The sequence below is a fragment of the Aspergillus luchuensis genome, chromosome 8 (assembly GCF_016861625.1).
Source record: "Aspergillus luchuensis IFO 4308 DNA, chromosome 8, nearly complete sequence".
In the NCBI taxonomy this organism is placed as follows: Eukaryota; Fungi; Ascomycota; class Eurotiomycetes; order Eurotiales; family Aspergillaceae; genus Aspergillus; species Aspergillus luchuensis.
The window spans coordinates 53,956-81,024 of NC_054856.1; the positions used below are offsets into that span (position 1 = coordinate 53,956).

General features: G+C 50.0%; 7 protein-coding genes across 7 annotated transcripts; 1 reads left to right on the forward strand and 6 right to left on the reverse strand.

The window, feature by feature from the left end:
- Window positions 1–184: 184 nt before the first annotated feature.
- On the reverse strand, window positions 185–7,007 carry AKAW2_80014A (non-ribosomal peptide synthetase; the record flags this gene model as incomplete). Its single annotated transcript, XM_041680987.1, has 2 exons — window positions 185–5,995; window positions 6,075–7,007. The coding sequence occupies 2 exons, from the start codon at window positions 7,005–7,007 to the stop codon at window positions 185–187; spliced, it is 6,744 nt and encodes a 2,247-aa protein (XP_041547975.1).
- Window positions 7,008–7,067: 60 nt separating this feature from the next.
- On the reverse strand, window positions 7,068–8,856 carry AKAW2_80015A (putative NRPS-like protein biosynthetic cluster; the record flags this gene model as incomplete). The annotated part of the gene is made up of 2 exons (XM_041680988.1): window positions 7,068–8,354; window positions 8,422–8,856. The coding sequence occupies 2 exons, from the start codon at window positions 8,854–8,856 to the stop codon at window positions 7,068–7,070; spliced, it is 1,722 nt and encodes a 573-aa protein (XP_041547976.1).
- A 2,421-nt stretch (window positions 8,857–11,277) lies between these two features.
- Window positions 11,278–12,686, reverse strand: AKAW2_80016A (putative integral membrane protein (Pth11); the record flags this gene model as incomplete). The annotated part of the gene is made up of 6 exons (XM_041680990.1): window positions 11,278–11,611; window positions 11,670–11,765; window positions 11,830–12,209; window positions 12,263–12,330; window positions 12,381–12,437; window positions 12,491–12,686. 6 exons carry the CDS (start codon window positions 12,684–12,686, stop codon window positions 11,278–11,280), a joined length of 1,131 nt encoding a protein of 376 aa, XP_041547977.1.
- Window positions 12,687–13,676: 990 nt separating this feature from the next.
- Window positions 13,677–15,336, forward strand: AKAW2_80017S (uncharacterized protein; the record flags this gene model as incomplete). Its single annotated transcript, XM_041680991.1, has 5 exons — window positions 13,677–14,003; window positions 14,089–14,215; window positions 14,305–14,428; window positions 14,504–14,955; window positions 15,026–15,336. The coding sequence occupies 5 exons, from the start codon at window positions 13,677–13,679 to the stop codon at window positions 15,334–15,336; spliced, it is 1,341 nt and encodes a 446-aa protein (XP_041547978.1).
- Window positions 15,337–15,687: 351 nt separating this feature from the next.
- AKAW2_80018A (uncharacterized protein) lies at window positions 15,688–17,370 on the reverse strand (the record flags this gene model as incomplete). Its single annotated transcript, XM_041680992.1, has 6 exons — window positions 15,688–15,704; window positions 15,992–16,312; window positions 16,446–16,510; window positions 16,565–16,947; window positions 17,011–17,118; window positions 17,221–17,370. The coding sequence occupies 6 exons, from the start codon at window positions 17,368–17,370 to the stop codon at window positions 15,688–15,690; spliced, it is 1,044 nt and encodes a 347-aa protein (XP_041547979.1).
- Window positions 17,371–20,138: 2,768 nt separating this feature from the next.
- Window positions 20,139–20,742, reverse strand: AKAW2_80019A (uncharacterized protein; the record flags this gene model as incomplete). The annotated part of the gene is made up of 3 exons (XM_041680993.1): window positions 20,139–20,475; window positions 20,517–20,639; window positions 20,696–20,742. The coding sequence occupies 3 exons, from the start codon at window positions 20,740–20,742 to the stop codon at window positions 20,139–20,141; spliced, it is 507 nt and encodes a 168-aa protein (XP_041547980.1).
- Window positions 20,743–24,850: 4,108 nt separating this feature from the next.
- Window positions 24,851–26,322, reverse strand: AKAW2_80020A (uncharacterized protein; the record flags this gene model as incomplete). Its single annotated transcript, XM_041680994.1, has 8 exons — window positions 24,851–25,227; window positions 25,278–25,385; window positions 25,437–25,460; window positions 25,519–25,569; window positions 25,624–25,843; window positions 25,924–25,976; window positions 26,045–26,210; window positions 26,296–26,322. The coding sequence occupies 8 exons, from the start codon at window positions 26,320–26,322 to the stop codon at window positions 24,851–24,853; spliced, it is 1,026 nt and encodes a 341-aa protein (XP_041547981.1).
- Between the last annotated feature and the right edge of the window lie 747 nt (window positions 26,323–27,069).

Below are 27,069 nucleotides of genomic sequence, written 5' to 3' on the forward strand. Positions count from 1 at the left end.
ACCATCGGGGAATATTTCCGGATAGAACTTTCATCGTTGTGAGGAGCTAACTAATTCATTACTATTGCATTTGGCATACAAAGTTCAACACCAACGCGGCAAATGCCTCACTCGTCCCAGACCCCTATGACCGACTTACCATCCACTGTTCCCATCTACCTTTCCCAAGAGCGTCAGCACCAGCTTAGAGCAAACGGAAATCGGACAAGGACATCTCTGGGTGCTGTGCAAATCTCTGGCCAGTTTTCAAAATCCCTGAAGCTAATAAGGATGCCTCTTCATTGCTCATGGCAATACTTGACGTCAGCACCTGTATTTCCCAACTTTGTTCTCCAACAATTGACAGGACCAACAGCCGGCCTGTCCTTCTACTCTCTGTATCTATTGAATGATCAACCACCTCTGTGTTTTTCAATGAGAGCAAAGGGCCATGACTTCTAGGGTAATGGTTGAACAGGCAGCCAAGGTCACTGGCGGCTGGCCAGTCAGTGCAGTTGGCAATGATGTCCGGCAGCTCGAGGAATCCGTGACGAGAAGCTGCGGTGTAATTATCATGTACGCGCCGACAAAAGTCACTGACTGTCCAATCGTGCTCCAATTGCACTCTCATGGGACTGGGGCTGATACATGGTCCAAGAATAGCCTCCACTCCTTTAATCGGCAGATCACGGGTGTTCAAAACCAGTCCATATGTGATATCGGGGCTATTGACCGTCTCGGCCAACATAAAAGAGAACGCTGCATTGGCGAGGCTCGCAAGTGTGATTCCGGGCAGTTGCGCGGGAAGTTCACCAGCCACGCTTGCTTTCACGCGCGTGGCCTTCTCATCTTCTGGAAAAGTCGGATCCCCAAAGGCAGTCAGGCGAGCCCCTTGGAGATAGTTGCTCCAAAAATTGATCGAACTATCCGACGGCAACTGTGCACAGCCATATACATAATCGGCAAAAGGCACTGCTATTGATTGCGAGAGTTGGCGGTCATTGTAAGCTTGCTGCAGATCGGCGAAGAGGAGCGGAAGCGAAAACCCGTCGTATTGAGCATGGGACAACCTTATGATGAATGAGTGGTTTCTCGGTGACCGAGAAACAAGTTCAAACTCTACAGGTAGTTTCGTCGATGAAGGTGTAGTCCCAGAATCAGCCTTGTCAGCAAGCCTGTCGCTGATAGACTTATGTGTAAATGCAACGTTGGCGTCTCGCAAAACGACCTGGATGGATTTTCCCTCCACTTTAGTAAAGGTCGTGCGTAGGATACTATGCTTCTGTGTCACTGCAACGCAAGCGGCTCTCAACTGATTTACATCGATGCTGCCCTCAATATCGAAGCGTATGGAAACTTGGGTCAACTGGGTCAAAAAGCAGGCCTGTGTGTATGTCACAGGGAGTACATCGGCCACTTCAGTGGGACTCAGTTTAAGTTGGGAGATTGCACTTAGAGCAATTGATGAGAGACTGCCGCCAGCAAGGGAGAATGAGGAGGAGTTCAGACTTCGACCGCGAGAGGTGATAGACTCATATGTCGAATCCGCCCGGGATCTGATCCTTGCCGCCAGGCCGGCAACAGTCGGACACTCAATGATATCGCTGACTCTCAAATCAGTATGGAGGCTTTCACTTATTTCGACGACCAGCTTTATCGCAATCAGAGAGTGTCCACCGTGGTCAAAAAAGCTCTCGGAAATGCCGATGTCTCTGCCTAGAACCTTCGTAAACGCGGCAAGCAGCACTCGTTCCATATCATCATGAGGGTCTACTCTAGTTGTCACGGTGGCTTTGTATGCAGCGGCAGCAACCATGCTTGCTAGAGCCCTGCGGTCAACTTTCCCATTGCCGTTGACAGGCATTTGCTCTAAAATCCTGACCATTCTAGGAACCATATACGCAGGCAGTGTCTTTTGCAACGACTTCCACATCCACTTCTCTATTTCACGATTGGATGCCAGAAGTAGTGGGTTGGTACTCAATCGGCGAAGAGGTCGGTTGTCGTGGTCAGTTGGGAATTGAAATAGCACCCTTGCGCCCTTGTGGTCAGGCTGAATGCGGTGGAAGATAGCATCCAGCCCGCCCCGTTGGGTGTATTGTCGGGCCCAGCTGATTTCGACTTGGAAGCCAGACTGCTCGGCTACCTTGGTTAGATCGACTGGTGCGAGGGATGGAATCTGTCTGGCCGTTTCATCGAGAGATTCAACCCAGCCAGGTCCTCCAACACTTTCAACCAAGCGACCCTTTAACAGGTCTACTATAAGTCGCTCCAGGATAGTCTTTCTGTAAGGAATATTACTTATTGCCACCACGGATGTGTCAATAGGTTGCTGCCGCAGATATGCCAGAAGAGATTCGTGGTTCAACTTCGTCGCTGAAAAGTCAACCCATTGACTCTCTTCCACGTCGTGAATATGCCGCGGCTGACCTTGTCGGTGTTTCGTGTGCAAAACAGCAGCATAGCGGTAACAACTGAGCTCGTTTGTGGCCACCATGCGTTTTGGCAGGATTTCCACATGCTCAATATGCTGTGGAAAGCGGCTTGGTAGGGAAGTGAAGAAGGCCGGGTCTATTAACAGCTCCTCTTCCATGTGAACTGTTTCAGCCATCTGTGCTCGAACATAATCCATGGTGGGTAACTTCTGCGTACTACTGGCCAAGGCCTTGCTCACTTGAAATTCTTCGTACAGCGCATATGATCGTATGTCACCAAGGAAGATGCGTTTGGCGCCTTGCAGGCACACAAGGTCCTCGACAACTTTGAGCAGATAATCAGTGGACGGAAAGTACTGCGCCACAGAGTTGATGACGGCCACATCGACGGAGTCTGATCTTTCAAGCTGGGAGATATTGTCGGCTGTCCCCTTTTGTAACCGGACCTTGGCCTGTAAACCAGGAACATCTGTGACTGCTGCCCGGACAAAATCGACTGCCCTGCCTGATGGCTCAAGCGCAGTGTAGCTCTCTAGCCCCGCGATGATATTGAACAAAATCATGCCGGTGCCTGTCCCAACCTCAAAGACATGGCCAGCTGAGCCCCCATCAAGGAGGGCGCCAATGGTGTCATCTAGCCATTCATTCATTTCTGCATTGTCAATCAAGTCACCGGTATACATCGACTTCCACCCGACAAAGTCCCTTCCAAGCTTACTGGATCGAAGGCGCGAAATATCATATATGTTGGTATCGAAGAGACTTTTCCATGCTTCTATTTGCTGGGCGCCGTCATCGGTCTCTACTTCCCCGCCTAGGGGCAAGCCTTCGCCTTCACGAAGTGTGATGAAGCTGACCAACTCTGCATCCCCAGCTTTTTCTTGTCGGATAATTGTAACAGCATGCTTGATAAAGCCGTAAGCGAGCATAGACTGATCGATCTCATCCAGCTCCACGCGATGGCCACGTATTTTGACCTGGTGATCCCTGCGACCAAGGTATTCAAGCTGGCCATCAGTAGGCCGATATCGAGCAAGATCCCCGGTCCGGTAGGCCCGCATTGATGGTTGCCCGGGGAGGTCCAACATCACAAAACAATCAGCATCGAGCCGTGAGTCAATATACCCTCTAGCCAACCCGTCTCCAGTAACGACGAGCTCGCCCATTATTCCCACAGGAACCAGCTTATTTCTCGGATCCATCACGTAGGCACCAGAATTGCTCACAGGCGTACCTATAGGAACACGATGGTGGTAGACCTCTTTCTCCGTAACGCTATAGATGGTGCTGAGTACCCCGTTTTCAGTCGGCCCATAAGCATTTATCAGCTCCCTTCGCACCAACGCGCGGGCTTTCGTAGCATCCAATGGATCCAGACGGTCTCCTGCGGCAAACAGGATGTCCAAGTGACTGATAACGGATGGGGATTCAATCAAGCACTGTTTTAGCATAGCTGGCGTTAACGTGGCAACTTGAATGCTCTCCCGAACGAAGGTCTGAGCGAGTGATCTGTAGTCGAGTACAGTGATATGGTCGATGCAGACCAATGTTCCTCCGTTGAGGAGTGCTGTGTATATCTCCCACACCGACATGTCGAAAGCAAGATTGCTCATATGTGCTATGTTTCCAGCAGCAGAGTCAGGACTGATGATACTAGTACACTGTGTCAACCTGAGTATTGCCTTGTGTTGCATTATAACTCCCTTCGGTTTTCCCGTGGAGCCAGATGTATACACAACGTATGCGACACTGTCGGCACGGGGCATGCTAGTCCTCGCCGCATGCGGACTAGGCTTTTCAGGTTGGGTCATTGTAGCAAAAATATCTGAAATGGAAATAAAGTGAAGATTGCTAAGACTCATACTAGGGGGCTCAATGTGGCTGCCCCGAAGGACCAGCTCGCAGCCTTGAGTGGATGACAAGATGGTTTCCAGGCGACTGACCGGGGATTTCACATCGAGGGGTAAGTAAGCGAGATTCGCCTTCAAGATGCCTAAAAATGCGGTTATTGTCTCGCATCCCCTGTCTGCATAGACCCCAATCACCGTTTCTGGTGCTAGCGACTGGTTGGTCAGAAAAAGGGCGACTCGATCTGATTCCAAATCTAGCTCATGGTATGTGAGCTGCGTGGAGGAGTCTTTGACAGCGACTTTGTCGGGGCAGTATCTGACTTGCCGTTGAAACACATCGACGATACTGGATTCCCGTGGATAATCTGTTTTCTGCATTTTGAGGAGGCCATACTTCTCCAGGGAGGAATTGGCGTTCGTAAACGGCATCAAATCGATAGGCGTAGTAGGTTGAGCTAGGCCGTGTTCAAGGATGTCAATGAAAACCAAATGAAGCATGTTTATGGTCTCAGGGTGGAAAAGGTCGAGGGAAAAGAGAATCTCCCCTCGAAAACTGTCTTCTGCCTGGTAGAAGTGGAATTCCATGTCAAACCTGGAGGCCGATGACAGAGTTACCCGTTGAGCCTCCACACCTTCAAACGCTAACTTGCCTAAGTCGGATTGGGAGTGGACGGCGAAGATGATCTGAACAAGTGGGTTTCGGGAAAGATCACGCTCTTCTGTTAGCTTCGACACAAGTTTCTCGAACGGAAGATCTTGGTTATCGAATGCCATGCTTAACTTTCCCTGAATCTGCCGAACCAGTTGATAGAATGTTGTACACGCATGCTCAACCTTCGTGCGGATGCATTGCAGATTGACGAAGAATCCAATGAGTGGCTCCAGTTCTTGGTGATGCCGGCTGGCGAATGGCGCCCCGATAATCACATCCTCAGCACCGGTAAGACGATATTGCGCCGCCCTGAAAGCCGCAAGCAGCACGGTGTAAGCGGTGACCTGGTGAGCTTTGCAGAAGAGCTTTAGTTTCCTGTAAAGTGCTCCACATATATCAACCGCTTGAAGCCCAGCGTCACCGGAGAGGATCGAGGGACGTGGCTTGTCACAGAACAGTTCAGCGGGCTTGCTTCCTTCAATTTCCCTAATCCAGTAATTGACTTGCGATTGATTCTCATCTTCCTGCTGCCGTTGCCAAACTGAAAAGTCACGATAGTTTGTTGAAAGCGGGTCGATTTGGGAAAGAGGTGAAAGTCCCCGTATTGCTGCAGAATAGAAGACATTTAACTCCTTCTGAAGAATATCCAGCGACCACCCGTCGGAGATGATGTGATGCATGACGATTGACAGCGCGTGATCATCAGTTCCCAGACGATAGATTAAAGGTCTCCATCCCGGCTCAGCCTTCAAGTTGAAGGCAGTTCGTTGTTCCCTCTGCAGAGCCTCGCAGATGTCCTGGTTGTTGCTGATAGTCATGTCGACAATCTTAAGCTGTTTTGGCTCAAAGGAATGAACCACTTGCACCCCAAGCCCATTCTGGTATTCGAACGTGGTGCGCAAAGTCTCATGGCGCTCTACTACTGCATTCAAGGCTACCTCCAGCGCGGCAAGGTCGAGCTGGCCGCGAAGTCGTGTAGCGAAAGGCAGGGCATACCATGTTGAGCCGGGATGCAATTGGTCCAGAAACCATAGGCGGCCCTGTGCAAATGACTGTACCACCGGGCCAGTATATGGAGTCTTCGGTATTAGCGAAAGCCCCTTGGATTGCGATTCGAGCCCTTTCGCGAGAGCAGCTATTGTTTGGAAACTGGAAAACCTCTTCGACTGTGACATTAATGCCGAGACGTCGATTGATTCGGTCAACAAACTTGGTAGCCATTGTAGAATCAACGCCATAATCAGTTAGACGATCTGTGGCACTGATGCTGACTCCGACTGCAACGATGAATTCCTCAAGCAGGACAGATTCGCTCACTCGCTGGACAGGCCGTTCAGTGGCGCACTGCTTACTGACTGGAGTGCTCGCTGAAGCGTTATTCTTATTGTACCGATTGAGCTGCAAGGCGAGGTTGGCCACCGTCTGGTGTTGAACAATATCTTTCATTGTCAAGCTGTATTTCATCTGACTACAACGATTAGCCAGACGCATGGCGCTGATAGAGTCCCCGCCAAGTCGTATAAAGCTATGATTAATGCCAAAGGAAGATGACTCGATATTCAAGATTTCCGCAAAAAGCCGATGCAGCTCGATCTCCAGCTCAGTCACTGGTGCCACGGCAGGAGTTGTCGGTGTCTCATCCTCCTGCAATTCCTGGCGAGTAGAGGTGGAAATAATCTGACGCAGTGCCTTTCGGTCGGTTTTCCCCGTTCTGGTCAATGGTACAGATTCGACTGAGAGATATATACTTGGCCACATGTGGTCAGGCAGAGTCTTCTCCATCGTCTCCTTGATGGTAGCCACATATGCTTGGAAATGTAGCAACAAAGCCTGCTGGTCTTCAGAGTACAAGAAGGCAACAACGATCGGTGTTTCGCTGCCCTTCGGGGCAGCAGCTTCCGCTATGACCTTTTCCACCGATGGGATAGTCTGACGAATCTGGTATTCTATCTCGCCCAATTCGAGTCGTTTTCCGCGGATCTTGACCAGCGTACTTTTGCGGCCCATGTACCGGAGTTTGCCGTCGGCATAGTACTGCGCCAAGTCGCCCGTTTTGTATAATCTAGCTCCAGTATAGGTTCCCGATGCCATCGCATGGAGCCACCCTGGAGGATCAATGAAAGTAGATGCCGTTTGAGAGTCATTGTTGAGTTATCCCTTTGCAAGTCCGGGACTCTCAATCAGTACTTCGCCAACAGCCCCGACGGGTGCCAGTTGATTATGATTCGTAGGATCCACCAACCAAAGATTTCCTGTCGGCGAGGGACCAATGCATCTGATATCCGTCACGGAACGAATGGGCTGAGAGACACAAACACCCGCCCATTCAGTGGATGCGTATACTAGAATCATATCCACCTCGTCCGCCAACTTATGGAAGAGGTCGCTCCGCATGGGCTCACCAGCGAAGGCTAGTGTCTTTAGGGACCCTAGAGGGCTTGCGAGTGATAGTGCTGCTGATGGGGTGAGTACCGCCCAGTTGACCTGCATTGAGTCTATCGCGCTATTGAGTCCATTCATGCAATCTTCCTTCGACGGGATGCAGACTGTAGCGCCTACTGCCAGGGAACAGTGCACCTCCATCAGGGACACCGCAAAGCCGTGAGAGGCAAATTGCAACACCCGGCTCTCGGCTGTGATTCTCAGCGCCTGTGACTGGTATTCCACATTTGCCAACGCCCCATGGCAAACAACGCAACCCTTAGGCTTTCCTGTACTTCCAGATGTAAATAGCACATACGCCGTGGTATCAGGGGTGATCTTTGGCCACTGAGGATTCGAGGGGGCGTTTGGCAGGCTTGATGTTGTTTTCGCAGATACAATGACAACATCATCAACGAGACTTGATAGAATTGGTACCACATCCGGAGAGACAAGCGCAACCTTACTGCTTAGCTGCCTAACCATGTCCTGCAGTCGATTTGTCGGTTGGGTTGCCTCAAGGGGCACAAAAGCCCCACCAGCTTTCATGATGGCAATTTCAGCCACAGTCATCCACCGAGGGTCGGTAATCATGACTGGGACCATACTCTGGGGCCCAATTCCCAAAGATTGAAGACAGCTGGCCCATCGCGTTGTCAAGAAGTCAAACTCAGAGTAGGATAGGACCCCATCCCAAGCACAAATAGCTGGGTGATGAGGGCGCTCGCATGCATGCTGGTGGATCATCTCAATCAGAGATGTTGCTGGACCCCGACTATTCTTGCGGTTCCATCGTAGAACATGGGCGCAGTTTGAATCGCTGAATAGCGTCAGGTCCATAATGCGTCTATTACTGTCCGCCAGGATCTCCTGGACAACCTGCAAGACGGTGGACGAAATGTTCTCAGCAAGGCATGGTGAGAGGGTTGAACTCTTGTAGACTAACGATAGTCTCACCAAGGCTGACATTTCGTTTACCTCTCCCACCAACGCAATGCTATAGTTCCACTTTTTGGCCTATAATTTCCCATTAGCGCCCTATCTTGCCAAATTTGCTGCAATCTGGGCAGATTTCAAGACTCACCGCCATCAGGAATTTCGATCGATCAGATTCTGAAATTTCTCTAATCAGGGCAATGGCGGTATTATGAGCTGGAGAGCACTCGGCACAGAGATCCTCCGGCTCTGTACCGAGATCCGACTTGAGCAGCTCTATCAATGAGGCATCGGGTAGTATGCCTGACTGGATGACTTTCTCGGGGCCTGATGCCAGGTGTGGAGAGCTATCGCGATAGTCCCGATAACCAATGCATATACGGTCAATCTCCAGAAATGGCCACATAACAATCAACCAAACAGTCTTAATGAACAGCGGAATTGTAGTTCCAGTGTCATGGCAGAACTTCTCAATGTCCATAAATGGCAAAGGGAGAATATCGTGCGCCCGGATGGTGCATTCTGCTTCTACACCATCATTTAGACTTGGAAAAATGCCGTTGATGTCCCCTTTGGTCTCCATTGTGAGATTTGCTAAGAGATGTCACAATAGAAAGTAATAGTATTGAACCCAGCCAACTCAAAGTGAAAGGCCACCACTCAAGAATTCGACCTGGGGCGTGCTGATATACTGCGCCGTGTTAAGATGGCAATATGTTGGAGTCAGAAACTGTTGGGGCTGGGTACAGACTCGAACTTATACCAAGTTCTAACGGGAACGGATACCCATTACATGCTAAAACCGGAGCATATGTTCATGTCGTACCATACAGTCTGACTGATCCATCATATCAAATGTTCTATACCGTGCAGCTGCTGCTAATAGTCCCACGCTTTGCACTGTTTCTCGCATCTGACAGAAGCACACACCGCTAGAACCTCATGGTGGCTTTACTTACTTGTAACAAAATGATCGTTGGCACATCCTGTGGTGGAGATGGCTGTTGCAGTGAACGTTGGTGGTTTATTTATCGCCTCTCTTCCGTCGCTCATGATGTCTGCACCATGGCTGTGGATGGTTGCAGTCTCTGTCTTCATAATAAGATTCTCGCCTGATTCTGGTAAAACAGTGTTGTAACGAATTAACTACCTTGACTGATAAGTAGGTGTACGGTAGAAGAGGGATCGAATGATATGGCCTCAGGTTATATGGCCACCGCCCTTCCTGTTCCACACCGCAAACAACCCTGAACTGAAAATCATGTTACACATCCTACGGACATGTCAGGAAACTTTGAATCCATCATGCAATGTTTCCTTTCTCTTGGAGTGTCTGTTGTGATCTTCATCGGACAACCGGTAGCAGGAGCTGACGTATGTTTATTTATGGGCACCTAATTACGCCAGTAGCATTTGGCCTTGGGACCGGTCTCGCTACGTCGATACTAAGGGCCAACATTGATTTCCTAGGGTAGTACTACCAATTCCATTGAACAAATCACTTAGGCTAAAGCTGAGTGTTGGGGCCAGCTCTAGGGAAAAAATAAAAAAATAAAAAAACGTAGCTTGCCTAGTCTTCATTTACTTCCAATCAGCAGCAGGGCTGTCAACAGACGTTCGGCATCATATTCGCAAGGAATGAATTTCAACCACGCCAATCAATCAGAGCCGAAAGGATCGGCCCTTTACACACCCCGCCCGGTCATGACTGTTCTCTCTGCAGTCATCACCCCACGATGCAAACGATATTGCAGCCATGCATTAACTACAAAAGAAAAGAAAAAGTTACATACTCAGATCACAACCACCTGTGGGGAAGAGCTGCGTGTTATTTGTAGGCTTAAAGTTGCCGTGCACATGAAGAGAAGCGACCGGAGCTAACAATGGATATAGTACACTCATCACTCGGTGTCTGGCCCATTCAGCGCACTTTAGTTGACACTTACTGACAATACCCGTGACTGGTTTTTGTTGCTTGAAATGTGCATCGGATCGGACTCTGTAAGTTGATATTCCCTTCTTTACTTACTGACACAATGCCCCAAAAGTAAGCTACGCCTCGGGGCTGCTGTCAGGAAACTTTATGCAGGTTGGTCAAATCCTATCAGCGGTCAGATCTACAGTAGCAGGCTGACCTGTTGGAGGTTGGAGGATCGATAGTCAGATACATTTACTGACGCCGCATAATCCTGATCGGCAATGAGATTTGACATCTTGAGTTGGGCACAGTCCATGACTCGTACACAAATCTTAAATCACAATCCTTCACTGAAAACCAATGCCTTTTGAAGAGACATCACCGCCTTTCATAATGTAGAATATCAGGTATGATTTGCTTGTAGCTAATGGAGATATAGCTCGCTTGGATAGTAGGAGCTTCCAGACGTTCGCTTGTGACTCTATCTGGGGTTAACAGTATATTTGCTATTAGTAGTACTATAAACGATCACACATGACACAGATAGACTAATGTTTATTTCCCTATATTCTGGTGCCAAAGCCACTCAGCATACTAATGCGCAGGACTTACGATGAATCTGCATCGTGACCTGCAATTCTTGAATAAGTACTTAATTCCTATGATTGCCCATCATCTAGATTTTTGGGAAAGCCTATGATACCCTACTTTTCCGTTACCTCTTACCATCGTTCCTTGGCCTACTGATATTCCTGTCGGCTTTGAGAGTCGTGTGCTTTGCCGTTTACCGAACACAAACCGTAGCAGTTACAATTGATTCAGTCAAATGAGTGCCACCGACCGGCATCCGTTACAGATAAATATATAATATTAATATTTGATTATTAGTGTATGTAGTAGTGGGCTGGTTCTGGCCCTTCAAATTATTACAGTGGATAGCAGATACAGCCAGCCGCCCCTGATAAGATCCCCATTCAAGCATGTCTGCCAAAGACAGGGCTCTGTGATCCGGATCCCATTGTTAACGCCTTCTCCTCGAATATGGTTCAGCACTTTTCAAGACGAAAAGCTATTGTAATTGATCATTCATTCCGACCGCCGCTTGCAGGTCACCGAATACTCGGTCGCCATCATGATAGCCGGCTCGGAATTGCCATTCTCTTGCTTAGTCTCCTCGTGCAGACTCTCAACATCCTGGGTACTCTCACCCGCGTGGGTTCCTTTGATCGTACTGAGGTAGTCCCAGTTGCGAATGACCTTCTTGCGCGCGGCACCGAAAGTATCCTTGGCATCGGCAGGGCGGATGGGCCTGACTCCACTGCTGGCGTGGCTGCCAAAAACAGTGGGGAAAAACCGGATGAGTAGAGGCCGCATCACCGGCAGGCACGAACAGATGATACCCACGTTGATCTCCACCATGCTGTGTTTACGTGTCAGCTGAGTGCCCAAATAAGAGTCGAAAAGGTACGAATACTTACGCCCACTTGGCTAAAGTCACCTTGTACCAGGTAAGATCCATACTAGAGACAAATGGCATCATGGTCACAATCCGGATGATTGCAATCACACACGCGCTGTTTACGAAATCACCAGATTAGCTTAACCAGGGAGAGTGATGACCATACGTGAGACACTTACAAGGAACCCATCATCAGCACTATCATCAATAGCACCCGCTGCTTGAGAGTAGTCTGAAGAGACCAGCAGAGTCGAATGGGTAGTGCCAAGGTGATAAGATCGGAGAACAGGTTGAAAGCCGCATTGGCGTAGACAAAGGAAAGTTGGTCAACACATTTGGCTGTCGGCATTAGGGTCACATCCCAACTAGCTTGCACCGGTATACAGCCGAGGGTAAAGACCAGCAAACTGATGATATTGTACAAGGCAACGAAAACCATGATGCCGTATGTCATTTGCCGGAACCGCTTTTCGGGACTCAAGCGCAGGTAGAACAACAAGATGGACGTTTTGACCAGCCAGATTCCGACAACGAAGATGTCCTCGGCCGCCAGATCATACTGCAACTATTAGTGGCGGCCCGGTATGTGTGGGACGCGCCTGTGAAACGTACCTGCTTGAAAGGCTTGATCTTACTGAGGTATAAGTCCCAAATGTGGACCCCATATCCGTTCCTGATGTCTGCGCATATCAGTAACGCGATTACCGTACATCTTAGTCTTGATACATACTGAGCATGCACAAGATGGCAAACAACCACGCGCACACTTGTGCCCAGATACAGAACCCTGCAAGCCCATCAGTAGGGTGTCCTCATGATATGCTTGGGATGGGCACTCACAATCATCAACTCCGATGGTCTTCTGGAGCTTACCACGGGTGTACAAGCGGAGGATCAAGACGGCCGTGCCTGTGAGGCAGAGGGCGATATTGAGAGAATAGATCTGATAGTTCTGGTTCGGTGGGTTTACAAAGTTGGGTGTCACGCCATCGGGAGGCGGGGAGGCGGGGATCTGGTTGAGGTCGACCGACGGCATGGTGGGAGAGGCTTGTCTTTGCGCGTCCGTGAGAGAGCTGGTCCTGATCAAAAGCGAAGATTGCAAAGGACGCTGGCCGTCGCTTCGCTACTTATCCTTCTTGTTCATGGTGCTCTCCTCCAACTTGCCCTGGCTCGAGCGCGGAGGAATGGACTCGTTCGTATGCAGGCCGGAGCGACTACCGAGAGACCATTCTCACCTGCATCGTATAGTTTGCGATCTCCGGGGAACAGAAAATCACCGTCACTATCCCATTGAGGAGACGCCACTGGCCATCAGAGTTCCTAATCTGGCTGGAACGAATATGGGAGAAAGCTCCCAGTGTACCTGGATCGTGTGACAACGAGACTAGTCTGGGATACAGTGGTCCGATTATCCCTGTCAGGGGCATTGTCAGAGATCCCGAATGCGGCATCAGTTGCATCTGTCAGATGCAGGGGTTGATGGAAATCTGGGCGGAACATGACAGGTTCGAAGACCCTGGGGTTGCCCCAAGAATCTGCCGTGAGATATCACAAAGCCAGGCTGACTGGTTCGACGGTCGTACATAATATGGTGGAGCCGGACAAGGAGGGGAAATTGAGCTGAGGTGGGAATGGGGAGGGGGTGAACGGATGATCGGCGGAGGAAGTGAGTTGAGTGGGTTTGGAATATAGTCTAGTCGAGCTGCTATCCGGGACGTTGGGGGAGAACAGTGGTCGAACGGAATGTATGTGAGGCGAGCACAGGCCCTGGCCTGGTCCATCCACAGCAAAGTACAGAGGCCCGTCCACCAACTATGATCCTTCGTCTCTACCTTGGATCCGGATTTTGTCGTACCTATTGGAGGGTCACCTCGTATTCCTGTCGGCTGTTTCCCCGACTTGGCTGAGGAAGCTGGACGTATCGGCTTGTGGCGCACCGGCGCTGCCTGGACGCCGTCTGGCGCTATCGCTGCAGGTCGCGTTGCCTATCCACTCGCTTCCCGCCAATCAACCTGGCAAGATCCCAATGTCCCCCCTGATGCTGAAGCCAAGTGTGACAAGTATAATAGGTAGGTCGCCCTGGTCATTCCCAACGGAGTGGTTCCATACTTACTACCAGGGACCCCGGTCACATAACCCTTGTCTATACTTCTTACCAATGGCGCAGTTTGATCCCAATCTCGAGCAGATTCAGCAGTGTCTGGCCGAGGTCACGGCCGCGGTCGACCAGTATCGCAGTCAAGCGACCACTCCGAATAGTCAGGATGCTCGCTACCAGTTGATGGCTCGGGCCACTCGCTTGGTCAATGCTGTTCGGGGCCCGGCCGACCTCGTCTTTGCCAACTTTGAACATGTACGCTCCAGGCTACCCCAGCCATCATCGGTCCATCTGGAATACACCATGTAGGCTAACGATACGCTATGGCACGCTATGCTAGATGGTTCGAATAGGCGCAATCCGGACCCTGTTGGAAGCCGGGGTGTTGGATGCCATCCCGACCGGGGGACAGAGCATTTCGGCCTCGGAAATCGCCTCCACAACCGGGGTGGACAAAGAACTTATCGGTAGGCCATCCCTGAGTCCCTGGATGCCCCCGGTCGGCGGTGGCCGGGGGTTCCCCTGTCGTTGCCCAACTAAACTGACCCGATTCCAGTGCGCCATATGCGCGCCCTGACTCCATTGGGACCCTTTCGCGAGGCGGGGGAGGAATTGTATGCCCACACCCCCGAGTCGGAGATCCTACTGGCACCCCAGATGCGGGCGGTTTTCAGTCTAATGTAAGTGCGGCAGCCTCTCCTTCGTCCAAGTCTTCACATATGTCCGATGGCTAACCAAAGCCACCTACTGGCCAGGGTCGATGAGTACTCCCCCGCGATGTTGCGGGGCCATGAATATTTTGCGCAGCAGGGCTGGCAGCATCGCATCGAACTGCGCCGCAACCCCTTCACTTTCGTGCATGGCTGCGACGGACAGACCATGTTTGAGTACATTTCACAGAGCCCCGCCCGCGCAACTCGGCTGAATGATGCCATGGTAGCGGAGGATTCTCTCCTGGCGGAGATTGGTCTGTATCCCTTCAAATCTACGCTGGAGCCACTTGCACAGCCAGACACCGCCACCATTGTGGATGTTGGCGGGGGTCGCGGACATATTCTGCGTCAACTCAAAGAGAGCTTGGCAGGAGTCCCCGGGCGGTATATCCTGCAGGATCGCGAGAGTGTCATCACTGATAATGGTCCGGAGATGGAGACCCACGGAATCGAGCCGATGGCGCATGATTTCTTCAACCCCCAACCCGTGCAGGGTAAGCAGTCCCCACCATTTCCACAGCCCCCTCTATCAGTCTAACTTAACACATTGATCCTATGTATCAGGCGCCCTCGTGTACTTTGTGCGTCGCGTGCTGCATGACTGGCCCGATGAGGAGGTTCGTCAGGTCCTCGCACAGCTGGCGGTCGCGATGGATCGGGAGCGGTCGCGAATTCTCATCACGGAGACGATCATCCCTGAAGTGGGCGCGACCGCAACTAACGCGTATATGGACTTGACCATGATGACGTTTGGTGGGAGAGAGCGGACGGTGAAGGATTTTGCGCACCTCTTCGATCTAGCGGGGCTGCAACTGGCCAACGTATACAAGGCACCCGGAGTGCCCATGGTGGTGTTGGAAGCTCGCCTGAAGTGAGCTTTAGTGTAAAAGCTCAGCCGCTCGGAGGTGTGAAAGGGGCTAACTTGACAGGAGGTGCATTCTTCTAGTGTTTCTCTGACGTGAAGATCTTCGTTTCTATCAGTCTCATTGCGTAGCTGGTAGCTAGAATGCAATTATAACCTCCCTTCCCATTCTCCTCTAGGTTAGCGTGCAATGCACATAAAGATTTAAATCGGATGGTTTGGGGTAGAGGAGATAGTAGACTAGATCGTGTTGTTTATACGAATAGCTGGCAAGAGGAAGCTTGACGGGGGTAACAGACAGTACTTAATTATTACTATAGGAAGAAGACCACTACTTATCCACCACTGGAGAAGGCAAACAGGGTCAGGTGCCCATCGAGCCTATGTAAACATGCAAACAAGGCCAACCGGTCAGCCGTCAGCCTCCAGCTCTCTCTCTCTCTCTCTCTCTCTCTCTCTCTCTCTCTCTCTCTCTCTCTCTCTCTCTCTCTCCATGTTCCCTCGCTTCTCTTTTCTCTCTACGCTTGACAGCCGCTCAGATAATGATTTCCGCAAGATCATTTTAGCTTCATTATATATATATACTGCATGAAGGGCAAATTTCCCCGTTCAGTAGCCCACATGTTCTTCTGTGACATGGAATGACCTCTTGATCCGAACGGACCGACCCTTCTTCAACTCGGCCGCAAAGGTTGGCGTGAGGGGACTATTTAAACTTGCCCGGAAAGCTGAAACCACCGTGGTGGTTATGTTCCGCGTCGCATCAGGCTGGGGCGATTGCCACACGGCGGCATCTTCAGGGTCAGGCCGGGTCCGCGTATACTCCGTGAAGCTGGTCAATGGCATGCTTCCGCGGCTTTTCTTGCCCTTGCGGTCAGGTGGGTCACCAAGGACTGCACGAAAGAGAGGACGGAGAGTGACCAGACTACCCGCTGTAATTCCCAAGCCAACCTCGATAAAGGACCAGATGTCGATGGAAAAGGTGGAATCTGTCACACATGTAGATTGAGAAGGGTTAGCCGTCTTGGCCATGAGTGACTTGAAAGGAGCAACAACAAACAAAACATGGACTATCGCAGTAGGTTTAATCAATTAAAGGGGGTTATGAAGCATGGCACTTACACAAGAAATCGATATCCTTGTAGAAATGCAGGCAAGGAATCCGAAGAATAACAGCTGTACTCGCCCTGGGCACGCCACATGTTAGCTGCTGTACCAACAGCATCGGTGGATTTACGTACACACAACCTAGACTCAGGGTCCCGCCCAGCGCGATCTTTGTCTTGAGATTGGTTTGCAGCTGGCGAACGAGATCAATGGGCAGAAGTCCCAGCGCAAAGTCACAGACTGCGCAGATTCCACTGTATACGTACGCCACCCTAATCAGCGTATCGGTGCTCATGCAATTGCCCGGTCCTGTCCGCTCCCAAAATTTTGAGACAGGATGACACTGAAAAAGCATAAAGAACCAGAACATCAAGCTGACACAAATCGATGCTCCCATAATGATCCACAGGATTATGCGCTGATACGTGTGAACCGACAATCGGAGAAGCGCCAGCGCAATGGATACTTTAGCGACGCCGGACGCCCAGATATAGATGCACTGGCCCAGCCACCACCACTAGACAGGCCATTCAGTATCTCAACAGTATATTAGGGTGAATAATGACTCTATATCACGTACCAGCATGGCATGGTGAAATTCATCGAAGCTGTGGAAGTTACTCAAATGCCGGCCAACGCCGTCCTTCGCACCAGCGATTGCGCACGCGGTAAGAACTATATCAAGTACCTGGAAACATGTTAACGATTCATCATCCAAAGAGCCTTGGCTTAGTTGCCAAACCGTTGTGATTGGATCGGGGGAAACGGAAATCTCTAGGGGATTTCTCACCATTGCAAGAACCATCAATGTATCGTCCCATCCAAATGCTTTGAGCATCCGCCATCGCACGAAGCATCGAAAGGATACTGTCAGAAGCGATATAGCCATGACCACTACAGATACAGCCACGAGAACCTCACTACGTGCTTCCAGTGGCATTTTCGCGGGTGGTGGCCGGTCAGATGGCACCGGGCAGAAGGAGAACTGATTCTCGACTAATGTCCAAGTATCTAGCTCCTCCCGTCATCTTATAGGAACGCTCCAGATGTCGGGGGAGTTCTCTTCTAGGGCAAAGCTATGGTGGGCACCCGGTTCATTCGTAGCGGCGCAGATCAGAGTTTATCACTTAGGCCACTTGGGCCACTACGGTGGTACTTGGGCGTGAGGCCGTGATGATGACGACGAATCACACATGAGCAATACAGATAGCATGGTGCAGAATCAACCTCTTGGACCCTGGGCTATGAATTATGATAGCTCGGAGTGGTTCCGCGTTGAAACGGCGGCGGTAGAGGACTGCACGATACGATCGGAACGATCCACCAGTCTGAAACTAGATCAAAGCAATGAAGGTGCAAGGAAGGGAAACGCCCCGTGTTTCGTGCCTTCACTCAGATGTGACTAACATCTTACCAACAACCGCTTCTCTCTCCGGATAAATCACTCCACCATCTGCATTGTTTCTTTATGGAAGTCGTATTGCCAATCCATCCATAACTAAATTTTCGATTAGCCAGACCCGTGTACGCCGGTAGCGTCCCTGGCCATGTTACAGACTCGTCCTACAGTTTCTCCATCATGTCCTTATGTGTGAATGGAAAATGTGTCACAGCTTCGCAGTGACTCAATACTCCTCATGAAATTGTGGTCAGGAAGAGAGTTGTATAATGATGCCGAGTCGCAGTACCTTGACACATTTCGCAGTTCACGCGCCCATTAGGGGACTGCGAGCTGTTTCTTGTAAGCTTTCCGTGAGACAGAAATAGAAGCAAGCTACCCGACGGAGCCATAAACCAAGGTTTAGGGTCATGCAGGGCAGCACTGTCTTAAAAGCTTCGGGTCGAGTTATCTTTTGTGGTGACAGCTGGATGAGGTATCCGGAGCCCACACAGGAACCGTTGGAGACAAGCGGACCATTTCATTGGAGTTTGAGAAGCACAATAAGGTTTATGGCCCACCTATACCGAACAACGATGGGACTCCTAAAAGCCAAATGGTCTAGAACGGATGTCGGCCGACAGGGGGACCCAAGCCGGACAGGAGATTGTTAAGACATCAAGTCCAAAAATCCAAAAATTCGTTGTGGCTGATTTGCTTTTGTCCTCATGGTCAAGGAATTTGTCATAGGAGACCAGTCCTCCAGCATCGTGTCTTACTAATGTCTACCCCGAAACTCCGTCACATAGTAATGTCCGTCCGAGGCACAGGTGCAATACCACCGTGTTTGAGTTGAATTCTCTCCAGGCTAAATCCCACGTACCATAGTTGAACTTTACCATAGCAGGGCCAATCCCACGAATGCCTGGGGCGCCAAGGAGGGCAGATCTCCGTGTTCTTGTCGAAGTGTCCCATCTGAGACGATCTTCGCGGTCGTTGCACTCGATACGGCCTGGACTGATTCCTTATTCCTAACTTGGTAATATGTTGCGACGGTCCACCAGGCTATGCGCCAATGGGATGGGCTCCCCATCCCCTCTTCGGCAATGATGGAGCGGCCTTACGTGCCGAAACCTTGAAAGACGCTCAAGGCTTGGATGCTTGGACGCTTTATATTATGGCAGGGACCGGAATTGGAAGGTACGTCGACACTATATAGGCTTTTGACTATGAACCCAGAAAGGAAGTATAGACGGATGGAGGAACTTGGGGGAAAAGGGTGAGAGAGACCAGAGGAAGGTAAGCAGAGGAAGTGCTTACCGCCTACCGCAAGTGTTACTCACAAGCAGCGGCAGAAACTCGCGTACCGCCTTTCTAATTCGCCCACTTCCTCCATCCAATCCGGTTATATCACTGTTTCATACATCTATGTGTGGGCTTCAGGCATAAACCAGCTTTCATACGCAGCTCGGACTGTTCTATCGAGGTGATGAAAATTTGCACTACGCATTTTATCCGAGGTGGCCCGTTCTCTATATCCCTCAGGAACTCTTTTTTTATTTGATATGCTCACTATTCACCTTGTCCGCCTGGTTCGGTTCCAAAACACTACTAACTACCAATTTATGACCACATGCCATGATGAGGTTACTACTGATTCAATGGCCAAGTTGTTCTGGACACTGCCAATGACCGGTCATTCAGTAAACCGGCTCCCCCGTGTTGTATCGCAATAACGGTCGAACAGGCTACTCTTACCATCAGCCGGTAGATACCCTTTTTTTGCAGCAAGTCATGATGTTATCCCTTTTCAAAAACATGAGAACCCCGGCTAGCACAGTTCTCGCCGAGACCGAAGATCATGACTTGCTTTTTGGTTGTCGCTAATCAGTGTGCCCCAACAATCACTGGCAAATCACGATTGGATGCCAGATGCTCCATGGCTCCCTGGCCAACTTTTTGAAATGTGAATCTAGACCTGAGGCGGTTGTATCCAGAAGCAGCAGTGAAGATTGTATAACAAGACATGCACGATACATCGATTCACAGTTCAGGCTGCTTCTGACTGCCGCTTATGGCTGCCGACAAATGCAGTATGCGTAACAGTCCCCAGCACAGTCGGATAGCCAGCTGACAGCCATGTGCTGGATTGAAGACATTCATGTCTTCACACACCTGCGTCATTTCATGACTAAATTCACGCTGAATCTGTTTAATGTTCTAGGCCAGGCAGGGAGCTATGTCCGATGGTCCCAGCAAATATATGGGGCCTTGGGTGACTAGAGGCGGAACTCGACGGTTATATGCCAACTTGATACGGCGTTTTTGCGTCACCCTAAGAGGATGGTCCCCGAGATTGGCTCGTCGAATGGTTCCAGCGATAAATTAATTGTGGACTTGCCGCCGCGGGAAGCAGCCGCAGAGGCTACAAACGACCCACTAGCAATTGTCAGGTTCGAGTGGACAAAGGTGGGCATCATGGAGCCGAAATGCTCGAAGGCAACGCGGTGAAACACCAGATCTGCCGTCAAGCCGCGATCGGCAGAGTCTAAATTTTCAGTTCCTTTCTTCTTTGTCGTCGCACCTGGTTTATTCCTCTCTTCGGATATCGAGTTTTCCGCAACCTTGGCCTGAGCGATGTTTGGGCCGAAGCTGAAGAGCTGAAGACTTGCCCGTAAGAATGTCCCGCCTGGAGTATCGCAATATACTTTGCGAAGGTGACGGTGTCGGGTTTTCCCAACGCCATGATTCCACCCCCGTACGTAGCGCCATCGATGCGATCGGCGTTTTCATCTCCTAAGCAAAACTGCGCGGGACGGAGGACTTCAGCGCTATGGTACACGGTGCCGCGTTAGCCAAATACGCAAACATTAGGATGCCAAGCCACGCCTTACGAACTCCTTCTGCTACTGTCCCTTCAGAAGTGCGGAACATCGGAGAATCGCGTTTTTCATTATCAGGACGGTCATCTTTTCGGGCTCTTTACCGACCCTGATATCATTTCGAAGCTACTTGCAAAAGCCTCCGCGTTCCTCCGGTCATACATGTTTTCGTAGTGGATCTTTTCGAAGCCCGCGAGCAGGAGAAAACCCACCACGGTCAAGAAGATGATGGCTTCCAACCTTCAGCCTAAAGCGGAGGGAGTTCCATGCAGCCAGCGTTACTGAGTATGGAAATGAGCGAGAAGACGCTGGTTGGTCCAAATAATCCATGGAACTGCTTGGTTCTACAGAGGGAAAGGAGACCAGGCTTCCGGACGAAAACTTTGTATTTCTAAGTATGTTAGGAGCTTTGCAACAACTTACGGAAGTAATCCTGCCTGTAAGTCGACGCCACAAACTGATGACAATCGGTTCTCCTCTCCCCGAAAGTGCCTCTCACAGGCTAACCTTATTCCTTTGATGTACATTTAGTTCGACGCCATCCTTATCAGGCTACAGCAGCCCACCAGGGCAAGGGCTGGAGTGAAGAACATCCAAGACTAAGGTTGGGCGTGTCAAACAACCTCGAACCTCAACAATGGAACATCTTGACCAGCTTTGCGACGAGCCAACTTTGGAGCGAGAGGCCTGCTGTGTCTATCTCAGGATAGCCGACAGACCATTGCAGCGGCCAGAGCCAACTTACCAGCTACACCAAAAGCTTTTAGTGAGATCTACGACCTATGGAAGCCTTTGACCACTTTGGTTGCTTACAACGATATAACTTCCTTCAGAAAGCATTTGGTCAACTAGTGAATGTCTTCGCGACCGTTCCCATTTCCACACTGATTACTGGATACTTGTTTGCTTGCAGCTTTTGCTTCCTCTTCTTCTTCTTCTATTGTTACCTCTCTAGCCTCGGTCATCAGATTCAAGCTCTCGCCGTGGGCTAGAGCAAGAACTAGTTATTGGGTGCTTCGGCGGGTATCTATGCCTTGTCGCAACAAAATCATATGATGCGACGAACCGTGAATAGTTTATGGGTATTTAGGATCATTGAGCAGCCGGTTGCTGCATGGTTCACTGTTACCTCAACCCGATTTTCGCCTGGGGCATCAACCGACCTCGTGGCTCGTCCAGGACTAGGATCCTTGACTTTTCTCCATTCTGCGCGTAATGACGGGCTGTTGGCGGTGACCTCCACTAATATTGAGACCTCTTTCATCAAGAACAATGCAGTAACCCTACATCAGAAAAGGCTAGGCTAGGCGATTCCAGGAATCACACCTGTCCACAGGAAATTAACCTATCTGTGAAGGCTGGATTATAGGCTTGAATCAATATATCCATCTTCACGTTGTCTGGCTGAGTTTCCTGTCGGTTCCACCAAGTACAATGGCGGGAATCTGATTATCGGACAAGAGAATTATTGCTGCACATAGCGGATATCGGTCTGCCACCACCTTGTGTCCAGCTTATGCATGAGCACTAACCATGATCTTTTCAGGGTTGCCTCTATCTTGATTGTCGACAGATTCCGTCAAATATCACCACCGCTCTCAAAGTGCAACCATGGTGGTCTTTCTCATCCTGAGGCTCCGTAAACGCAGTGACCATCCTTCTTCAAACTTGGGCAATCGGCCCACACAAAATGAGCTACGGGCGTCGCATGAGCCAATGGAACATTGCGAAAAGGTATATCGATTCGGCGTGATGCTTTGATATCGCGCAAGCCACTGTGGGCAATTCGGAGCCAGTCAATCATCCTTTAAAGTTTAGTGCAGGTACTAGACGCCATTGTTATAGTCGTAAGTGGAGTTCCAACCATTTTCATGATACTGGCTATCTTTAGTATAGAATAGAAGCCTTGCCTAAAATTAGCATGTTTCTGTCCCAACATACCTGCGGGGAAGTCTGGTAACCCGCGTAATGACGGTGTGGATATTGGAAATATATTCGTCACGATAGAGTTTCAGCCCGACCAGTGCACCAGGGAAAGGCTGGCATATAGGGCAATATGCGCGCCTGCTATCATGGACACTTTCATACCCCTTCGCTGGGCGTCTTCGGCCCAGTGACTGGACTTGCGTGTTAAAATTTCCTCAGCCCGAGCAAGAAGAAGACCGTACGGCATAAGATGCATTCACCGAGACCGAGGCATGCTGGTACATGCTTCATTTGGCTCTGGATAAGACGGTAACTGTGAGACTGTGTCTTATATCACAGCTGATAGTTATACTAATTACCAGTGTGAGGCACAAGTACGGTAGGGCGATTGCGTAGGCAAGAATCAAGTGCAGGAAGACTGTTTAACAGCGTTGCACAGCCCACCGATAACATTCGTCATGAAGCCATCGACGTCTCAATTGTGCGGGTCGGCTGCGCAATCAAGGCCTCTGCATATTCCAATCTCAATGACGCTGATGCACGATGATTGACAGGCCGATAGCTATTAGCGCTGCCTTGACCGGGCATAGCTCGGCAGTAAATGCAACAGAAATCCCCCCAGGTGATTATATAGTTCAAATACAACGGATGGGGTTAAATTGACTTGATTATAGCCTGCTCGAGTCACTAGAGTGTCATCAAGTAAGTAGCTATGCAGACTCACAACAACTCAGATACAGGGGCTACCTCAGTATGTAGGTGACTATCAAAAAGTTATGATTATTGTTTTCCGATGCCACTTTGCGTAAGTATAAGCAAGTAGAATCTATATGGAAGATATCAAAAATCTACCTATAGATGTCAATTCGGTTGAGTATGGATAGAGTGGTCAAGAGATAAGTACGAAGAACTATACTTCATATTGTTTCAAATGCCTCCTCGGTACTTCCTATATATCCAATCACCCCTCCCCCATATAGTTGATCATAGTCACTGTAAACTTCAGCCCGCTGTACTTATTTCTAAACATGCATAAGGTCCTCAATTATTAGAAGTCTATCCAGTATCAGTCAGGATGATCACCACCTACACCACCCGACCACCGACCAGAGGATTATCCGTGAGGACGAACCGGCCAATTTTCCGCAGTTCATTACCATGCGTCACAATGGTCTTCGCAATCTACGACTACAGAATACATTGATACTCATCCTGATCATATAACTTGAGTACTATGAGTGCAGTTTGCACAAGGCATTCACTGTGCTTACTAATGCAGGCATATCTCTCTGTTCATGCTTTATGAACCCATCCGGAAACGGAAACTGTGTGGGTTTCGCCCTTCGCAAATGCCGAATGATTGGTCAGACAAACGAAATCTTCCTGCCAATCGGACGAGACTATTAGCATGCCCGATTGGGCAATGTCGATCATGACCGTCTCGGGACGGATAGAACTGGATGAGTAAGCGACCCTTGGGCTGGGGACCCTGAAAAGACCAGAAGATAGCTTGGGCGATTGTAGCATGAGTTATGACAGGGGTCGTTGTATAAAACAGTTAATGTACTATAGTCGGCTTACTTGGTAGTGGTGCCAGTTACAACATGTAACAAAACATAGTACCGTCACCTCCATATGTTGGGGCAGATTTGGGCCACAGGAAGCTAAAAAATATATATTCCACCGATGGACATACACGCTTTCACGATAGTATGTACTTAATAGGATAATGACTATTCGCTAGCTAAAACATTAGCAGAATGTAATAATGCTGCTGCAAATAACAATATTACATTGGATAGAGACCCATGGCTATGAGGAATTGAATTAGCAAGAAATAAAATTGACCGTCTTGAACGCTATCATGGGAACATAGCAATGTGATAACTAGGAGTTGGATTTCACCACCAATTTAGCCTATGTATAAACCACTAGCAACACTATTAGTGCTTATTCTCCCATTAAAGAATAGGGTCCGACTTTAAGAAGGCCATTCTGGGGCCTTGGCGGACGATGGTAGCCGTTACCAACATCACTAGTGTTTATTGTACAAGACATCGTTAGGCTAAGGTCGCGGTCCCACTGTGATCGGCAACTCTATCTCCCAGATGTGCAGATCTTATACTCTCTGGTTTCTCCTGATGAAGAATGACATTCATATAAATTACTATATTTAAACTCGATTAATCCAAGCTCTATGGTATAAGCGGATGCTGACGCTTCCGGTTTGTTATCTATCGCATGCTCTGCCGTTCCATAGCGCCCTCATGTACGAAATACTCCCGTGTCACTGAGATGCCCGCGGTGGGATCTTCGGCCGACATATTCTCCTTAACCAGCTCGTCTTCCGAGTCATGCCGCGACAGCTCATCCGGCCCCCCGCGTGATACCGACACAGTGGTATGCTGTTTACTGGCCAATCCCGCAGCCCCGGAGTTGGACAGCTCGTATCCTCGACGGCCGCTGTACGTGCCGGTGCGCGAGTGGGAACCAAAGACCAACGTTCGTAGGACAGGCAAGCACGACGCGATGATAGCAATGGCCGTTTCAATCATGGAGACCGTGCATGTAATCATCTGCTCGCCCAAGTGAGAATAGATAGCGCGGATAACTGGTGCCGTTAGCCTGGCTTTGACTTTATGTGATGTGGTGAAAACTAACTGCTAGTGATGACAACGATGACACCCAGCAGAAATACGGATATTACACCGAGCTTCTGCTTTCTCGGCATCTTGAGACGGGCCACCTGAGAGATAGGAAGACAGATGACTGTCACGTTAGTTCACTATTCAATGAGCTCGTTGTCGGGACTTGTCTTACTGAAGACATCACTGAAGATGTTGACTAGGGGCATGGTTAGCTTTTAGTTCAACAAGATACAAAATACGGAAGGGTGCCATACATAGGATTGTCAACCAGTAGTTAATCGTCGACTGCTTCTCGGAACACGTCACTAGCAGCTAGTCAGTAAACGTCTATTAGAGCACCCAGTTCCTCTCCCACTCACAATCCGGATTCTCAAAGCTCTTCCATTGGCGATCTGGAGGATAGCATTTGAAGACGATGTCGAAGAACAGCACCAGCCAAGCAGCGGCCAGGACACCTAAGGTGATGTTGTAGATGGTCTGATACTTGGTGCGATCGGCCAGGCGCTTGTAGAATAGCACCATACTGGCCTTGATAAGCCAGAGCGAGGTGACATACAAGGTGGACCCGGGAATGATCAACTGTGGCAGGGGGTAAACAGAGTCAGCAACGAGCGGAGGTGTGGATGCTTGGGAGTGCAGATCCCTGTCCGCATACTGACTTTCTGCATGTTGATCTTTTCGGCCGTGGTTGTCTTGGCTATCTCTGACATGCCTGTGGGTGGGGAGAAACGGGTGGTTAGACGTCGCACGGATCACTAGTAGGCGAATGAAAGGACAAACCCTGGGTGAACATGTAGTGCTGAATGCCCAAGTCACCGATCAGACACAACGCGGCGGCAACAACGAAGAAGTCATCGAGATAGAGCTTTTTGAGGAGTCGCCACCGGATGATCAGCCGAAACACGAGGAAGATGCATGCAGCGACCGTGCAAATATACCATGCCACCTAATCCGCGAAGTCAGAGCACCAGAGGTTAGCAAAAGGCGAGAAAGACCGACATGTCTCAGAAATGGACAGTAGGAGCTCATACCACTTGGCCAACGTCCGGACGAGCCATGGCAATGGACGTGCGATACTTCGGACGCTCACGACAACAGCAGAGACGTGCAAGGACGAAGAGGCATATTTTGGATCTTATCTGGGGGGCATTCTTGTTAACCCAGGATTAATAACTATCGGACCAGGGGAAAAAGGTCCTTGTCTCCAGGCAAAATTTCTCGGCCACTCGGTGGTGTTTGCTGCTTGTCGCTGAAGAAGTTTAAGTTTAGCTCAACCAGAACCAGGGCATGGCAAACCCAAACTGTGAGGGAGGTATGGAACTGTTCTGTCTTGCATTTGGTCCGCCAGTCATTCTCAGCGATGTGCCTGGGTTCCTAACAATGGGGCCCGTCTGAGACATTCTAGATGAATTCTTGGGTTCCCAAACAATTAAGTTCGATAGTGGTTCCGCAATGATCCACCAGATCAATGCTGATTGCGGCGCTGGGTGAACTTCGGCGGATCAAGTCCCCGCAATTTAGGGTTGCCCTCGGCCATCGTCCGCGTTGCACCGCGCAGCCCGGTAGTGGTGTTCCTGCAGGCCTGCAAGGTGATCGTCCAGGCGAGTCACGATCCGTTCAGGGCCAGGGATGGGGAGGAACACTATCGATCCAGTCCCAACGCCAACAAGCACGTTCCAAGTTTTCTGGAAGACAGCAGTAGCAGTGAAAGGAAACGGATTCCGCCGACAGGTAGCTTGGTACCCGAGCATTGCAGCCTACCAGCTGATGGCGCAAGCCTGGAGCCAGCCAAGGTCGGAGGCATT